Here is a 19,780-nt window from a genome sequence, read left to right as displayed (position 1 = left end):
GTTTGTACACACACTTGTGCACTATAAAATGTCTTGTGTAGTGGGCTAGTCTCAGGTTAGCTGCCGTGACCGATACCGGTCAGGACGACATTATTACTTAAAAAAATAGACATTAAATCAGGTTACCTACTACGTTTTAAGATTTATTACGAATTCCAATCATTGAAACAGTGAGTTATTATTAGAAAGGTTATTGACTGAAGCACAATATCTCTATCGTCTTTATTATAAAATTATCTTCCAATTATATTTCAAAGTGCATTGTCAGGCTGTCAGCACATTGCCTTTTATCAACATCTGAGTAAATGAATCATCAGATCAAAGTCCCTCATCTGACTCCTTACTGTTTAATAATAAATTATTAACACTAAATTGCTTATTACTTTAATTGCCTAGAAAGCATCATGTTCTTACCTTCAACTGTCGGGTCGAATAACAAAAAGTTATTAGATTTTTCTGTCGAGTAATGTGTGTGGTAGCTTAGCTGGTCTCCAAATCGGTCATGATTGTTACCTAAAATATAATGCAAGTCGTATTCTTATATAAAGAAGATAAATGGACCTAGAATTGATCCCCGTGTACCTAGTGTACATTCGATGAATTCAATTGCTTCGGAAAAATCAGAAGACAATGCGAGGATTCTCTACTAGCAAAGTAACGTAAGCTACGTTACTGACCAATGTTTCGTGTTGCACGCAATTATAGGCATAGTTAATATAATTATTTATTCAATAATTAAACCGAAAACAATGATTTTGTTAATTAGTGTTATGTGAAAAACTGTAGGTTAATACATATTATACAGACTATAATTAAAACGTAATATCATAATTTAAACTAATGAGATTCGTCTATTCATATTCATATACCCATTATCCGCTTATTTATTTTGAGCCTTTCGAATTTTTCACGGGGAATGTTCCGAGAAATTGTTTAGATTATCCCGGCTAATGAATTTCACCTCCGGATATCTCGTCAGTATATGTATAGAATAAATATTTGTCGATGGTGGCATATACAAATTATGTATATGCCACCATCGACGTTCCTACTCTTACTGAGCCTCGTGAAATTAGTCGTGATGATGGTAAGTGACCTGATGGACTGACATTGGTTCCCTGTTAAATTATTAGTTATTATTAGTGGAAGAGTACTTTTAACCTTTACGGCTCGTGCCAGAAGATATATATATATATATATATTGATTTGACAATAATTAATGTACATACATCAATAAATTAAAGGTCATTAAAATACGCGACAGAAGAAACGCAGTCGAATGGGTTACAAATAAGTTATAAGTAGTGTCATTTCTTCGGCTTTGATCGTTTATAAGGGAGATGTTTATGAGGAAAATCACAATAGTTCCTAAGTATTAAAATACATTAGTCTAGGTCTAGAATTGTTTTCCTAGTCGAAATAAACATTTTTTTTAACTAAAATAACGCCCTGTGGAATGCAGGTCAGCCTCCTTCTCGATATATGGGCTGAACATGATCGATAGGTACTCCTCAGATTGCTTGCTGTCCATGGTAAGCGACTGACGCAATAGTGGTGCTACACACTTGATTAGCAGAGTGAACGTGCAAGTACACCTCGTGGCACAGCCTTCCTTTGGTAGTAGAAAGTAAGTAAGCAGAGATAGGCTTCTACAGGTGGGGTTATTATTCTGGAAGAAGATGGAATTTTGGGGACTGCCGAGTTCTGGAGTCTCCTGTTTCCTCATCGTTGGAGTTGGTCCTCGATCTGATGTACATTAACGTTCGCTGCGTACGACAAAAAATACCAGGGCCATGGAAAGGTCAAACACGGCCCTGGAATCAAACCCTTGCGAATGTATGTCCAGTTCGGGTCGCCTAGATGGTTAAGGCCGGCCTAGTCTTTAATCACGTAACATTTTCAAAGACATAAACTGCTCATCGTCTTTACATTGTTTGAATTTAATTTTAAGACAATTTAATTTTGTGTTACAAAAATGTGTTTCCATTTCAAGTGTAGGCATAAAATCGTTATTAGTAATACTACGGAATATTTTGAATTAAGCATCATTACACTTCGTAATTTAGAACTATGGAAATGACTTGAAAAACAATCATAATGGTCTATTCGCCTGCAATAAATTAAACACATTATACTAACAAACGCAAACATGCAGTAGGCTGCAGGCCCCACTTGTTTACTTCTCATAACATCGTCATTAAAGCGTGTTATTAACAACACTGACCTGACTCAACGTCCATCCTATATACTCGTATTATTGTGTAATTTATAATAAAAAATAGTAAATTTCATTGAAATTTGAAAAAATTATCACAGACTTCCCAAATCTTAATTAGTTTTAACTTCACAAATAAATATTTTTGATGGTTATTAAACATAAATGTGTCTCAATCTATCAAATGAACGAAAGTCAAATCAACGATGTCAGAAGGAGATAAATATAAAGCGTGTCTATGTACAGAGTGGTCGTACTCTAGTGGATTGATGCTTCGCTTCCGATCCGAAAAAGATTTTATATTTTTAAAAAAAATAACAACCAATGCCTTTTATTTAAAAAATTATGTACAATTCAAATTAATATATTAACCTAATTATCGCTAAAACAGTGATATCTTACACACAACGAAATACGTTATAGAAACATTAATTTAGGTGTACACGCCAATTACGATGATATATTATAATAAAGCCTAAAATTAATTAAATAATTAAAATACTAATTAATATTAAAAATAAATTAGTGAATTAATGTTAAGCACTACATATATTTCCTCAAATACGCCTCATGTCATTTTTTTTTTAAATTTAAAATTGTCGGCTATACAGGCCAATTTGCCACTTCGTGTTAACTGATCATAATCTCCCAAAAACATTGGTACAGTAAAAAATATTAATAATGCTTTACATACTCAATGCTTGAGCCGCCAAGTATTCTTTTTGGCTGTAGTATGTGAGGTGAGTGGGTGTTACCTACCCAGACAGGTTCGCATAAAGCTCTGTCATCGTATTTGTGAATATCACAATAAATCTATTAACTTAACATTACAGGATTAAAGATTCCTTTTCCTGAATCTAGCGTAACCATTTATGCTATTTTTATTTTTGTTGTTCGAAGGATCAAGTTTGCAGAGAACACAAGCTCCTCAGGTTTAGCCACAGGCTCAATATAGTACCTTCTGATTATACCCGATATCAATGTTTTCATTTCAAGCATTGCAAATTTCTGACCTGAAAATATACACTAAATTAAATAACTTAATGTTTGTATAAAACAGAAAATCTATACATATAATCAAATTGGAGTATCTGTTTGTAATATTAAAATTTCTAATATAAAAACTGCTTTATATTAAATGCATATGTAATTAGGTATGTATACGGTACATATACAAAAATAACATCTTTTTCAATTTTTGTCTGTCTGTCTGTTTGTTCCGGCTAATCTCTGGAACGGCTGTGTCGATTTTGACGGGACTTTAACTAGCAGATAGCTGATGTAATAAGCTACAACAATAACATTAAATGGAAGATAGGCGTAAGGATGTCTTTTCAATTGATTAATTGGTAGAAATCTCTCTTGAATAAACTTTTTTGGTTCCGGATATTTGTCTTCTCTGTGATGTTAATCATATATCATTATATTGACTGGCGTGTTTGCTGGGATCCTATAGCCACCTGTGAGTTTAATGAGATCATTAATAAATATTAAATTTTGTTGTTGACTACACAATTGATTGACACGTTATGATGGAATAATAGAAATATAACAGATAATTAATAAACGCATCTTAAACGACAGGTTAACTGTAGACGAATACGTCGAAAAATATTGTGGCCAACTCTTGGCAACTAAATACACGCACACTAGTGAAGAAGTATGAAATATAGCGAGTGTCAAGCGTAGCTGTCACACATAAACATAATACATCACTCGCTGTATGAATGTGGCCTAGACGAAGGTTCCGCAACCCATGTCCTGTTCCTTTGTCCTAAACTTCTTCATCCCATTTACGACATTATCCCTTCTAAAGTCCCTCGTCCTATAAATGTTGAATGTTTGTTGTTTGTTTCTGTTTAGTCCGTTTTGTTCGTTTTTATGTAAATATATTAAATGTAATAAAATTAAGGCGTGAATAATCCAATTGAGTGTTATATTTTAGTATATATAGTTTAGAGTACTAACAATTATTTTTAATTTAACTTATTATTAACCCTTAATGTTTGTGTCGTTCTAAGTTAAGGATTAACAAGGAAATTGCTAAAACAATGCTTATCTTCAAAATTTAATTGAGTTTGTTTCCTCAACCGAACCAATCAATCTCTTTCGTGTCTTCTCCATCCTACGTGACATTGGCGAAATAATCTGTGCCCTGTCGGCACAACTAAAAGCCATTAAACTAAGCATTGAATTGAAACATACATTAGCAGCCTGTAAATTTCCTACTGCTGGGTTAAAGCCTCCTCTCCCTTTGAGGAGAAGGTTTGGAGCATATTCCACTACGCTGCTCGAATGCGGGTTGGTGGAATACACATGTGGTAGAATTTCGTTAAACTTTAAGAGACATGCAGGTTTCCTCACGATGTTTTCCTTCACCGCCGAGCACGAGATGAATTATAAACACAAATTAAGCACATGAAAATTCAGTAGTGTCTGCCTGGGTTGAACCCGAAATCATCGGTTAAAATGCAAGCGTTCTAATCACTGGGCCATCTCGGCTCAATTGAAACATAATACGAAGTTATAGTTGTCTTGTTTGTTTTAGTTCTTTCATAGTGCGACACTATCTATACAAATAAAAATCTAAGACCGAGACAGTTCTATTTCACGCAGTACATCTATTTCACGTTTAAAAAGTTGAGATTTTAAGAGTTGAATGTTGAATTAATATGTTAAATTATTATTAACTAATTAAGTACGACGGCAGCGTAGGACACGTGGGAATTAATCAAATTTACACACGATGTGTATAACACAAATTAATATTTTAAAAAATCCTTAGTGATTTACATAATATACTATAAATAGAAATCCAAAAATATATACATAGAAATCTTTACTTATAAGTATGTATGTATATGTACCAGAAGAAATAGCTTGTTTCATAGAAGATTTTATAAAACACCAAGCCACAAACCAAAAAAAAAAAAATATCTTAAGCCGAGTTTTGTCCCAATGATTATGGGACGATAAAAAATCGGTTATAGTCTAATTTTGAAGAGCTCCAGCCGTAGATGTACAGAAAAATAAAGAGGATTCTTGATTGCAATTTATTAAATTGTTATAATTTAACAAAGAATTAATTTAAGAGAGCGGAAAAATGTTACTGGCCACGTTGAGAGCGGCGGCAGTATAAAAAAAACAAAAGTAAATCGTGCGAACATACGTCGTCAGTTTACAATTAAATTAAATAAAAAAAACCCTGTCATAGGTTTCGAAATTTGTAAAAATCTGTTAAATAAACGAGAAGTTTCATGTGCGACCCACTAGTATATAATTACATTTGCCAATTACAGCGCTAGGCAATTTTAGCTTAATTTAAATATAGACTATTAACATGACATTGAATTTAATATTCGTGTCACCAATAAAACAAAAAATCTTGAAGTTTTTCCTGTTTTATACAGAATATATTATAATTTTGATTTGTCCGGTTGATATACATAAGTTATTACATTACGTATTAAATCAATCGTAAACGAAACAAAAATAGGTTTATACAATTATTTCAAACTAGTCGTCGAAATTTTTCTGATATATTTTTTTTAATGATAACTCTTAGTTTTTTTTTTTTGTTTATACTGGAGAGGCGAAAGTACTAAACTGTTTTGTTTTTGCCCATTTAAATATTGATATTTATTAAAGACAGTATAGATATGAGTAATAATGAAATAAACTTGAAGAAAATTGGGTATGTTTCGATTCAATAAAGACAAATATCAAGAACAAGATAGACAATAACTATCAATTTATATTTAATTAAAAAAGTTAATAATTTTAAATATTTACCTGGACCGTCGGTTCATTTGCAATCCTCATGATGAAAAACATTAAAGCAGTTGATATTATATCAAAGCCCTGAATTTCCTTTTTGTGATACAATCGTGAATGTTGAATAAAAATTTTAAAATTCGAACACTTCGTTTACTTCTGTTTTCTAGTTAGTGCGCATGGCTTCACCTTTACTGACTAGGGTATACCTAATTACTCATAGACTTGGTGTGTGCAAAATTTCATGATGATCGGCACAGTATATACGACATAAAAGCGACAAATATATAAACTAACTTTATTGTCTATATTACATATTATTAAAATGAAATTCAAAATATATTACCGCAAATAGAAAAGAGTCCACTTCTTCTCTAATTCTGCTTTCATCAATGTTATTATTTCTTTCATTTTCAAAAAGCAAGTCGATCATTGCAAGATGACGTTTATTTTCATCGATCCCAATACCGACATCGATTTTGTTTGTTGTATTTCGCGCCAGAAATTACCACCGAACACAACATTCAGTCAGACAAATTCAGTGGTGCTTACACCTGGGCTTGAACCTTAAATTTCCGATTAAGATGCTCTAGCCACTGGGCTAACTTTGTACTTATATAGTCATATAGTAAATTGTAATTACCAATACTACTGATAACAATTTAATAATTGCTAATTCTAATTTAACTAATAGGTTAATGCGGCATAACAAAAACCGCATTGTTATTAGTCAATATTATCTTTAAAACTCAGTAGATGTAATCTGAAACGAACTAACTCGAAACTTGTCGCAGAACAAGATCGTTAATGTCAGAGAGTGATATGCAACATTGAATACTAAAATTATTTTAGTAAGTAATTAATTATTTTGTAGTAGTCCTCGAGTCACATTTGTTAATTAATTGTTTGATAAATTTTCATCTTTATCAATTGATTAAGTTTATAAGGAAGTACTTAATTTACATGCTTATCAAAATTTTTTAAATATTTTTTCCGATACTGTTAAAATATTTTTATTACTTCAAGATTTTCAATTAGGTATATTTTTATTTGCCAAGTTAATATACTATTAACTAAGAAAATGAAAGGGTGTATGCATCTATATACATACAAAAAGGTTAAAATATAAGCAGCCTTTATGAGCAACCTTAAAAAGATTTACAATAACGGAAAATGAAACAAATGGACTAGCAGCACCACTTAAATAAAAAACCAGACCTCCCAAATCTAACTATAATAGAATACTTTGGACGATTACATCGAAGAATGTGTTATATATACCGTCGCAATGTCCTAATAAAGAACACGCAATGTGAACAAAACGAAATGTTATCTAACATAATTAATAAAATAATTCACAGGTGCAGATAAATTAAATGAAATCATAACTAATGTTATTAAATGAAATTATTGCACAACTAGCAGTTACTGTATCTGAAAGGAACGACATTATTTATATATTATTATTATTAATTCAACGCATTCACAAAGTCTAAGTTCAGATATCAAGATAACAATTGAAGGAAATACTGGATCATGTCGGATAAAGATTATTAATTGTAATTAATACGTCAACTCATTTTAGAGTGATTAATTATATTAAATTTGGATGTTATTTCAAATATTACACGTACTCGATTTTACGAACGAAATATCAATTTTATAACATTCAAACCAATTGTGGTTTCATTGGAATATACCTCGATTAAACGAATACAAAATCTTGTTCGTTTTCAGTCCTCTCAAAAATCTCCATGCGCTTGCGTGTCATCCGCATGACATAGAAAGCCTACTATAATCATCATAATGATTGTAAAATGATGATAAATACAATCTCAGAATCAACGTATCTCTTCAATATAATTTTAACACACCATAAGTATTTTATAAATTAAAATCAAAATATACTTTATTCAAGTAGTATTTAAAATACAAAGTTATGTTGGTTAGTTAAAATTATGTACATAGATAATATATTCTGCCTGGAAGTCAAAAAGTATTAGCTCCACGCTTTTTTAATATATCTAAACTTGTATTGAATACTATTAATTTTTGTTTATGTATTTTTTACAAATGATTTGAATTTATCTTGAGTCAAGCACCGATCTTTCTGCCTTAAATCAGCTTTTCCTACTTGCTTGCTTTAAATTTGTTACTAGGTTACGCACTTGGTGATGTTTTGTCATTATGGCACTCATGATGCACCAGGCAGACCTTACGGGATTCCGGATATTGATGAAAAAATAATATGTGAGTTTTATTTTTAGGTATTGGTTATAGAATTAAACGTTTTTTGTGCTGACGACGTACCGATAGAATTTTAGACAAGTCATCTGAAATAGCTAATACTAATGCGAATTGTGATAAGAATTGAACATTAGGAATCTGCAATTGTGTTAGCAATTGATACATGAAAGTAGGCTTGAGTTAAGACCAGTTTTGTCATGCATTCTAGACCTAAAATAGTGGTAACCCAGAAACAGAATAGAAGTAATAATTTAGTCTTTACGAATCTGTTCAGTTGTTTCAAATTAAAGATTGGTCTGAAAGAGTCGTCGTTAGTCGTCGTCGTACTTTTGGCAACAAAAAGGAGGTAGAAATTTTATATTATTTTACATTTTATATATTGACTGAAGTTTAAGTTCTATATCTTTCCATGAAATTGTAATTATGAATGATTATTGACTGTTTTAGAGTGAATGACACAACGGCTGAGACAACAATTATTACAGAACATCACTTCACTTCAGTCAGGCCTTAGGCCACTATATATTCTCCTAAGTTATAAACAGAAATTATATTTTATTTAGTTACAATTTAATTTGAGAACTGACCATTAAACTTGACACCCATTTAGATCCCACTTCTTTTGTTGTTGAAGTCAACAGCCAAGGCCAATCATAACATTGAACTTGGCTCTTATTTCACATTTATGTTTTGATGGAATTTGCTTTACTATAAGTGGATTCTTTCAAATAAAACTTGTATTCTGTCTATCAATGTTTTAGCAGTTAATGTAGCTTAGAAATCATTTGCCCAGTAGTATCTACTACTTATAGCTTGTAAAGCATCTTTAAATTCATCATTCATTCACCGCAAAACGACATTCTAACAAATAGGAATAATCGGCACCTTAAGTTCAACAAAACTGCTAAAAATTTATGAAGCGTACCAATCATCTCAATTGAATTGTATTATTATTTTTTAGGCAGATACCTATTTATGATAAGTTTTCGCATATATAGTATATTTGACAGTAGTATTCAGATCAGATACAATTAGTTGGTTACCTTTTTATGTCGCTTTCTTTTGGTTAGCGTTAACTTAGATCATTTCATCGCACTTATGGGTTAATTTTTCGTTAGTATATTTTATATTACTAATGCTATTCATGATAAGGTTTAGCAAATAAGGGACCTGTTGGGATAAAAATCCGAAATGTGCATCGCGCACGGTTACTGAATCCTTTCTCGATCTACGTCTTTTTTACGGGATGACATCACTGACAATAGATGTATCATTCTTATCGCTGTCTGAATTCGTTGTGGACCACAACCATTTTTTTGGTTTGTATAATCTTTGATGCTGACTATTAGTTCCAAATTTTCATTTTTCATTTTAACGGAGAGGTTCTTCATAGCCTAAATACTTAATTTAATGTAATAAAGTATACTATATATAAATTTTAAAGAGCTGACTTATGACGGCGTGAAAAAACGACACTATAAATGAGAAAACGTCACCCAGTGCGTAACCTAGTAACAAGTTTAAAGTAAGCAAGGGCTAGCCATTAAAGGAGAGGAAGGAGGAAGTAGGAAAAGCTGATTTAAGGCAGAAAGATCGGTGCTTGACTCAAGATGGATTCCGGATATTGATACAAAATAAATAATTGTATATTCCTACCAGACGAAAGTAGAAACTGAAAGGCGTTACCCAATATAGATAAACCTTTTGGACCAGGTATCTTCGCGAACAGTCTTCCATCCCTCGAGAACCTTAACGGAAGACACCATATTATAAAAATACCAATTAACCAAATGATCACAACGAACATTTTATTTAGAATGAATACTTAAATACGACGAATTATATTTATATAAAATGCTATTGCTGATATCTATAACAAATTAAATTAATTGATATATTTACCCTAATTATTTTGTAAAACAGAGTTCTGCAGTTGGATTAAAGATAAATAATTATTTTCTGGTTATGTTTTCCATACCCGTTGGTGAAGGGGTGCGTTTTGCTAGGATGCAGATAGTGAGTTCTTGATTTCAAGTTCCAGGTAGGATCTATTAAAAGCTGACTGAGGTAGTTTAGAGAGCCAGCGTAACTACCGGCACAAGGGCATAACACAGTAATTATCACGATTGGTGGCGCAATGACCTTACAAGGGACTGTTTATTATTTCTGACTTAAAAAAAACGAATCGAGCTGTATCAGTCAGGTAACAAATAAACTAACTTTCCTTACCGCGTATGCTGCTGATAGGAGTCTATTGATAAGAAAATATAGATTCTTCTGAATATTTGAATGTTAATTCCTAAATAGACTGTGGAATCATTTAATGAGGTATTTTGTGTCTAGTAATCGTTAAAAATTATTACACAATAGCTGTGCCCGCGACTTCGTGCGCGTTTGAATTTAATAAAATAGCGCGACTTTATTATTATTTTACATATAATTCTAAAATAAAAGTAGCCTAAGCTACTCCTCATTACATCAGCTATCTGCCAGTGAAAGACTCGTCAAAATCGGTCCAGCCGTTCCAGAGAGTAGCCTTAACAAGCAGACAGAGACAAAATTTGAAAAAAATGTTATTTTGGTGAATGTAACTTTTATTAGAAAACGGGTTTTTTTTTTTCACGGGTTCATATTTGAGAATACTCAGTGCAGAATCTCAGGTATAGATGACTGTGCGGCAGGTATAACGCATTATCACTGTAACTTTTCTACATCGACTCGGCCGGGAAACGAACCCGGGACCTCGGAGTGACTACTCGACCACGGAGGTCGTCAAATGATGGACACATGAATAAACAAACTGATGACAACAAATTAAGCTTATGAAAACTGATGCTTGCCCGAAATAGATTTGGGCTATATACATATTCTATCCAACGGGATCTCAAATTTAATTTTGTATAAAAATTAAAATTATACTAAAAATAAAACTACAAAAAAATCGTTTATACCTCGTTTATAATAAATAATAGAAAATATTTACTGATATGATGACTTTTTCAAAAACATTTAACATCTGTTGTCGTAACGTATTTCCGGTAATTCAGTTTTTGAAGCAATTTCCAAAATAAGTGGTGCGATGTAATTTTCTCCCCATTGACTAAATGAAATGTGATACGAGAAAAACTGAAAAAAAAAATTAAATTGTCGCCGTACAAAACATTTACTAGTTAAATATGAAAGTGTCTTTATTAAGAAATAATATAATATTTATATTTTTGTTATGAAGAAAATTTATTATTATTGATTAACTGTTGGGAAAAACTCTCCGAACGTTAAAAAATATAATATAATTTTTTTAGACAACTTGAGCGTGTGCTTAACAGTGCGTTAGTATGTAACACAAAGTTTGTAATGTAACGTGTTCTTGGGACCCAACTTGGAAGCTGAATGGTACACCTATTTAGGACACGTTAACTATCATTGTTTTTTTTTTTTTTGTGGATTAAGTAATCTTCTTTATTTATTTATTTTTTGTACTTTTTTATAAATGTGCCGTGTCCTAAATAAACATTTCTTTCTTTCTACAATGTAATAATTTTCTTTGTAATTTTTTATTTTTCAATAATATTTATTTTAAAATCAAAAGAAATACGATAAGATTTGATAGTTTGGTCCGTCCAGTATACTTCTATATACTTCTGTATAGGTACAACCCACTTACAACACATTCTACCGCAAAGCACCAATATGTATTATTATTGTGTTATAGTTAAAAAGTGGAGTGAGCCAGTGTAACAGGCACAAGGGACATGACAAAGTGCCCAAGTTTGGTAGCCCATTGACGAGATAAGGTATGAATAGTAGTTTTTATAGGGACAATGTCGATGGGCAGTGGAGTCCGCTTACCATCAGGTGGCCCATTTGCTAGTCTATCTTAAATAACTTTGTTAAAAATATATCTTACATATCTCGATAACAATTCTGATATGCTGTTTTGGGGCATGTACGTCATCTGTCGGACAGCAGGATTCGATGAAACGGCTGTCGTCGTAACACTTATTTCATTAGTTTGTAAGTTTTTAACGATCTGAAATTGAATCGGACTTTTATATGATAGCTTATATATGAAACAGTAGTTTGCTTTTTGATAAAAACGACGGAAGGTGTTTAGACACTCAATAGTTGTTAATCTTATTCATCAATCATATATATGTTATAATAGTCACACTACAATCCATCATACTAAATACCTATGCTTGGAAATGATAAAAAAGGACGCAACTTAAATTTAGGTTTCAATTAATTAAATAAATATTTAGAAGTTCCTCATTTTTTGTATCATCACGTATTCAGCAGAAATATAATTCTTAAAAATTCTATGTATTTCATTTTTGGTTGGTGACTTTGTCTGCATATACACCACCCTCCCACCATATAAGCTACCGTTAAGCAGTACCACTTGTTCCGGTTTGACGAGTCGGTGAGCAATTGTAACTATAGCAACAAGGAACTTAAAATCTTATTTCCAAAGGTTGGAGGCGCATGAAATTATATATTTTTTTTTATAACCATGTAAAAAATGGTTTAAAATTCATACAGCCCCAATGTCTATGATACTGCCTAGTGACAAAAAAAAGTGAAAATAAATTGTAAAAAATTTGTTAGTTGAGTGATCTCGTTACACAGTTTTAATTATGAAATAATTTTAAAATTATTAATAAATTATCACGAGTAGAAAAGCATAGGATATCCAGTACATATCCGTATCCCAGCTTACACGTTGCAGGGACGTAAGTGGCAAAATTTAAAATCTATATTATGCTATTTCTGTGTAGATCTATATTAATAATTGACTTAGTCTGTGTAAGCGAATATGCGTGGAGTTTAAAATAATAATAATATATTTTTTTAATAAAGATTATTCTTTATCTGTTGTCGTATCAAAAATAAAAAGTAAGTACGTATTAAATCAGAACCATGCTTGAATGAACCAAAAATTCAAACTTTGTATTTTACAACTCATAACTGACGCCACGATAGCTAAGAAAGAGAAAGAGCACAATATAAATCTTGAGACAGTAACATCTTATTTGTATTTGAACCCAAGACTTCGCGATCAACACCAGACCAGCGAGATAGTTTTAAAATTAATAACAACAAAACAATCTTATTTATTAATAGCGTAAGCCGATTTTTATCGGTTTGATTGCTATCGTCCCAGTGATTATGGGACGACAGCTGCACATAAAAAAAACAGTTATGGTCTCATTTTAAAGAGTTCCAGCCGTAGATGTGCAGAAAAATAAAGATTTCATGATTGCAATTTACTAACAAATAATTAATTTTAGGAAGCCGAAAAAAGTTACTGGCCTGTTAGAGAGCGGTACTACGTAATAAGAAAAAAATGAAAAAAACAAAGAAAATTAAAGTGACTTGTTTTCGACAAACTCCAATTCTAACTGAACTAATGTATATTATTTGATATAAATTTTTTTATTTAAAAGAGGTATCATTTTGGCGCCAAATGTAAATGGGCGACTTGCAGTTTACAATGAAATTATATCAAAACAAAACATGCCATAGGTTTCGAAATTTCTAAAAAATATTTTGAATAAACGCGTTTCGCGGGAGACACGCGGGACTAGTTATTGTTAGCTCATCTCTCAGTACTCATCCAACAGTAAAGCTTCTACTAGTAGAAAATTTTCAGAATTTATACCAACCGTGCACCGTAATGCAATAAAATTATACGAGAATACTCCCGTGAAGTATTGGGTATCAAAGCCCTCTATGTTGGCGACAACATCGTACCCAACGTAGACGTTCCTAAAATTAAGTAATCCGTTCACGGACACCAAGTTCTCCACAGAACCATTGACTGTTCTAGTGGAAAACATGCTCTGTATATTTGATACGTCAATACTTCGAAAATGTAGGAGGAATCCATTAGTATAGTTCCCTGTTCCTTGGGCATGCCACTTGAATAGACGTTCGCTGAAAAAAAAAAACACGTTACGTATATAATTTTTAAGCAATTTTGTGCACATTGATAGTGTATTTTTTGCAGAAACCTTACAAGAGATATATAACAGCTTTTAATATACTAAATTATAACAATCGCCACTGAGTTATAATTAAATATTTCGCTTTTTACCATTGTCCAAAGATACTGGGCAGTTGTCAGGGGCGTCTGCTTTTATATGTTAAATTAAAAAAAAAAAAATTCTTACTTAATTTCTTGGTTTACATCATTTAATTTAAGATTACACCATTTGATATTTTTTTCTAGTCTGCTGATGACATTTTGAATGATATTCAAAATGTAACCGTCGCGATTAACCAGGCAAGCCCTTGAACCTAAAATTAACAATTATCAGACAATATAAATGAATACTCATAAGGGTACATGTTATTTATTTATAATTGCCTCATAAACTTTTGTTGATTAATTAATTTGCATAAATTATACTATTAATCACAAATTTATACGAATATGTTGATCGATAATGTATGAGAATCGATAGTCCTTTTTGCTAGACTTCTTTATTTTGTTGTATAACACAACAACAATACAATTATACATCTACAAATAAAAAAGCATTAAACTACTTCGTTGGAACTTGCTTGATAAGAGATTACCGATATATATGCCACGGGGATACCTCACACTACCTCTGCCGTGTATTCTTCATTATGTATTCATTATGTATTCCGAGAAAAGTGTACCAGATTCATTCAGCGCAACGTCTCGTCTCTCTCAGACGGATTGTATCGCGATTTGCGTGTAACGAATACGTAAATAAATTGTAAAAACAAAATTAAAACATATTCTGCAAAATTAGGCCGAAGGTTCTCTTAGTATTGTAGTAGTTAAATAATTTTCCGATGTAAATAAAAAATATACTGAAAGATAGCTTGGGAAAAAAGCCAATAATAGCAAATTCAGAAAGTACTTTGCGCATTTATTTTTACTTCTATATAAATGTTTTTAGGGAGTGAGAGAGAAATTGTCTATATGATGTAGGTAGGAACGTATATATTTTTCAAGATGTACCAGTAACAATTACTGAGAAAAAAGAAATTAATGTAACTCAAATCAAGCCATTTTATGGATATTAACACCTTCAATCTTGAGTTTAAATACTAATACTATGAAGTAATTTTGTAGAGTTCAGTTTCTGCAAATGGGAGCATTTAACTCCCTCTATACTTCACCCTTGGTTTTGCTTGATAGGTTTCATAAAAAACATTAAAACCCAATAAGTGTTTATTGACCCTACCCCAGGTTTGTATCAAGCATTTTGGGATCTTTGTTTGGGATTTTTATAAGAATTCTATTTCAACTTTAATAAATATTGATTAATTAATCCGATAAGTATTTATTTGCGTATAAAAAAAGGCAAATGTATAAACGTCTTCAGAATGCCGAGTCAAATAACCTTCTTTATTTTTAAATGATAGATTTAAATAAAATTGTGTGTGTTTATGACACAGTTTTAATTGTTATCAAAATGAGAATGAATGCATTGCTCGCGAATATTTTTAATTCAGTCAAGTAGTTTCTGGTGCATTTAAAGAAACGTTCTTAAAACTTTTAAATAAATGTAACATACTACATAATTGACGCATGTCAATTATATAAAGGCAGTCCATATAAATGATGTTCATAAATGTACGCGTATTTTATTGAATTGACTGGAAAATGGACCACCTTATATATAAGTGTCACTTGTTGGCACTGTATAACTCATTTCTTACGTCGCCAAATAGTATAGCAATGATTTTATCGGATGCCCGAATATGTCCCACTATAGTACAATTATTTTTAAATTTTATATCTTTAATTTGGAATAAGAACTTTAACTTCGCATTTAAGAACAGTACCAATCTAAAATCATTTATCAGTACATATACAAAAAATCCTGTACGAGCTTAAGTTTATATAAAAGGACATTACACGTACTCACCCCAATTTTGACAATTGCCAGTTACTATACATAATAACAAAATCGGCAAATATTTCAGCATTTCTAACTAACAAGTAATTCGATACAAAATCGTTTTATATCATCGGCACTTAGAAATAAGTTGCAAATAAAATACAATCACAATAAAATGAGGTATGCATTGAAATTGTTTCGATAAAAACAATTAAGACTCATGACTTCACAGAAGCAATCACCAGGGCATTACACATATAAGTATATCAGGGGTAATTGATATGATATCAAATTGCGATCTGATATTCAAATTATTTAACACTTAAATCCTGTTCATTATAAATGTGAAAGTTTTATGTTTGATTATTTGTTACTCTTTTCGCCTTAACTACTCAACAAATCATAAAGAACTTTTAAGAAGAATCAGGTGTACAGATAAGGAAACACTGTATGTAATACCAGGTGAGCAAAGCTTAGAGCAAAAGCGAAATATTGGTCAAAATTGATTTTTAAGACATTTTCTGCCTCGCACAACCACTCTGTGGAACCAGTTTTCGCCGGCGGTTTTTCCGAACCGATACGACTTGGGAACCTTCAAGGAAAGAGCGTACTCATTCCTTAAAGGCCGGCAACGCACCTGCAAGCCCACCGTTGTTGCAGATGTCCTTGGGCGGTGGTAATCACTTTCCATCAGGTGAGCCTCCTGCTTATTTGCCCCCTATAACACAAATATATATATATACTTTATTCAAGGAAAAAATCATCGAATCGTTTTGTAGAGGATTATATTTAATGTATGTCTACCATAGGTCAGGAATGAAGATTCCACTAAAATGGACCAGCAAGAAACTTAGACTAATGAGGTCTTGCCTGTTTTCACGCCGCTCCTTTCTGATTTCAATTACAAAGTTATGTCAATCAAATACAATTAAATTGAAACTATATCCTGCCTGAGGGTCAACAATTTCTAGCCCACACATTTTCATCATCTAAATAATCTCATGTTGATAAATATGCATCATTTTTTTTTTTATATATATTTTTTACGCACAGAAATAGTGTTTATCTTTGTGTAGAATAACATGCTAGTATATCTTTCTGAGATTGATAATTTGTAATACCGTTTGACCGATTAAGTACCATAAAAGTGAGATTATTTTATTTAGCTATTATTTTATTTTGATTAGCATTTATTTTAATACAATTAATTTTGTGTCGAAATAGCGCTACATCAATTCAAAATCAAAATATACTTTATTCAAGTAGGCTTTTACAAGCACTTTTGAATCGTCATTTAACAAACTATTTTAAGTAAAGCTTTAATTGCTATATAAATACAGACAGGGCGACGTTGGGTGGGTATTGCTAGTGTAACATATAAAAATGTTTGTATGTATTAAAAAATATTTATTAAGCATTGCAATTGTAGCAAATTCTAGGAAATTCAATTTCATTTATTGCGAGGCCGAGAGTGATTGGGGCGAATATGTCAGTAGCCCAGCTTAAGACGCTGTCAGCTGTGCAGTTCCAGTCAAACTAAAAAATAATCATTTAAAAAAGTTAATCGAAACGAATAAAGATATTTAGGGTTTTGTTTTTTATAAAACAAATAAATATGTTATTTTATTTGAACTATAACATTATGTTCCATTTAACGAAAATTATACGGAATTATTAACCAGTTTTACATTACAAACATCGTCACGATAATGACGATTCCAAAAAATTATTTATTTATACTTAAATAAATAGATACATAAATATACTAAACTTTCAACGAAAGAAATTATCTAATACTTTCAATTGAATATACTTACTAAAACTGTTGCGATTTTGTTTATCTCGTCTTCTGGCGTAAACTGCATAAGATTTGATGTTCTCACCAAATTACTACGCACGCCTACTGTTATGTCATCCGTAAATAAGTTTTTAACTATCTGAAAAACGTGCGACTATATTTATGGATTTTTTTATTAGTAGTAAGTTGAGATGATCTATTAGATCTCCAGTTAAGGCAATGGAAACAATCAGCACACTATTATCAAACGAATGAATGTTGAATAATATTGAGATGTCTGCGAATCCATTAAACTGGAGCTGCGTAGTGGAATAACCTCTAAATCATCTCTCTTAAAAGACAGAACGCATTTTTCGACCAGTAAATAAACTGTTACTAATTACTCACTTAACCTTACAATTAAAATTAATTATTGTTCAACACATATAAATAAAATATACACGTTAGACGGATCAATAAGTACAGATAATTATATAGATTATAAAATATTTTACCACAAATGGAAACTGGATTTCTGGGTACCGAATCGTTCCTGTCGATCGGTAAATTCCGTTTTGCATTTTGACAGCAACGTCAAATCCAATAATAGCGTCAAGCATTCTCATCGTAGCACGCACTTCGACAGTTGTAGTGTTCGCTCTCAGTGGCAACCATACTTGTTGCACAGTGCTCCTCACTATATCTATGCTTCGAAGTGATACCAAGAAACCGTTGGTAAATTCAACGTCAGCTGACGTTGGCACGCCTAGTATATTTTCGCTGTAACATTCATAAGTATAACTTATTATTTGTAATTAAACACATCTTAGCTCAACTTTTACAGACTAACTGGTTCTCTTTTTGATCATATAAAGCACACTGTGACACTACAGTAATGACAAGTAGACGTGCTAAGCAGATACCATCAATGGTAAACGACAAAAATAATAAATATTATAGACAATTTTAGATTTTAAAATACAAAAACTTCGTATATAACGAGCCTCCATTTTAAAGCTAATTGATCTATTTTCTTTCAATAAATGTAGCACTTGATGGATATCATCCCCGACGGAAAGTAACGATGAGGTCTAGCTTAAGGCGTACTTAGTCAAAAATATATTTAGCTAATATAATTTGCGTTAACGTTCTCTATTTAACAGTTGTATTGTTAAACACCGATTTGTCTCTTTCTGACATAAGTGATTTGACATTTGCAAGAAGAAGATATGGCATAGTTTTAATAATCTAACCTTATATTAATAATCACATCTTCTACTTTTAGACTACACCAGTAACTTTTTTCAACTCTTCGCATCGTTTCTTGTATAATGGATATGGCATAGCTAGTGTGGTCGACTAAACGGACATTAGATACTAAAACATACATAGGAATATTTTATAATGAAGTTTTTTAAAACTCTCTCGTTTTTTAAAAAAGAGTTTCAACTCTCACATTATTTATTATGAAAGTATGAATAAAGAACTGATAATCTGAAGCCAAAGTAAGTTATATAGTAAATAAAAATGTAAATGTAAATTAAAAATATATAAATATATTTAAATGTTCGATCTCTTACCAGATGAAGCATTTGCAACAAATATTTGAATTAGAAATAAGACCAGTAAACACAATTCCTTCCTCATATTTATATGAAAATATTAAAAAGATTACTAATGGACTAAAAATATTAACAGATGTTTGATTGTTAAAATAACAATGTCAATATGTTTCACCTTTAAAATTTATAATTATCTTTATCAGTGCCTTTCATACATCACTATAATGCAGATATGACCAGTCGTCATCAATTAATTATCGCTGATATCTGAACAATTAAAAAACTTTCGTGAAAATGCCTTCAACGTGTAGGTATTAAAATA

At 31.5% G+C, this 19,780-nt stretch overlaps 1 protein-coding gene across 1 annotated transcript; it reads right to left on the bottom strand.

The window, feature by feature from the left end:
* Window positions 1–11,234: 11,234 nt before the first annotated feature.
* On the bottom strand, window positions 11,235–19,547 carry LOC113397352 (uncharacterized). Its single transcript, XM_064216011.1, has 10 exons — window positions 19,477–19,547; window positions 19,150–19,273; window positions 18,412–18,676; window positions 17,937–18,056; window positions 17,536–17,655; window positions 16,804–16,837; window positions 14,410–14,536; window positions 13,903–14,173; window positions 12,144–12,266; window positions 11,235–11,362 (listed from the first exon to the last, which is right to left on the bottom strand). Exons 1-10 carry the CDS (start codon window positions 19,541–19,543, stop codon window positions 11,246–11,248), a joined length of 1,368 nt encoding a protein of 455 aa, XP_064072081.1. The 5' UTR covers window positions 19,544–19,547; the 3' UTR covers window positions 11,235–11,245.
* Between the last annotated feature and the right edge of the window lie 233 nt (window positions 19,548–19,780).

Source organism: Vanessa tameamea, chromosome 10 (genome assembly GCF_037043105.1).
Source record: "Vanessa tameamea isolate UH-Manoa-2023 chromosome 10, ilVanTame1 primary haplotype, whole genome shotgun sequence".
NCBI classification, from domain to species: domain Eukaryota; kingdom Metazoa; phylum Arthropoda; class Insecta; order Lepidoptera; family Nymphalidae; genus Vanessa; species Vanessa tameamea.
Note: the sequence above shows the minus strand (reverse complement) of the source record. Positions and strands in the feature narration are given on the sequence as shown.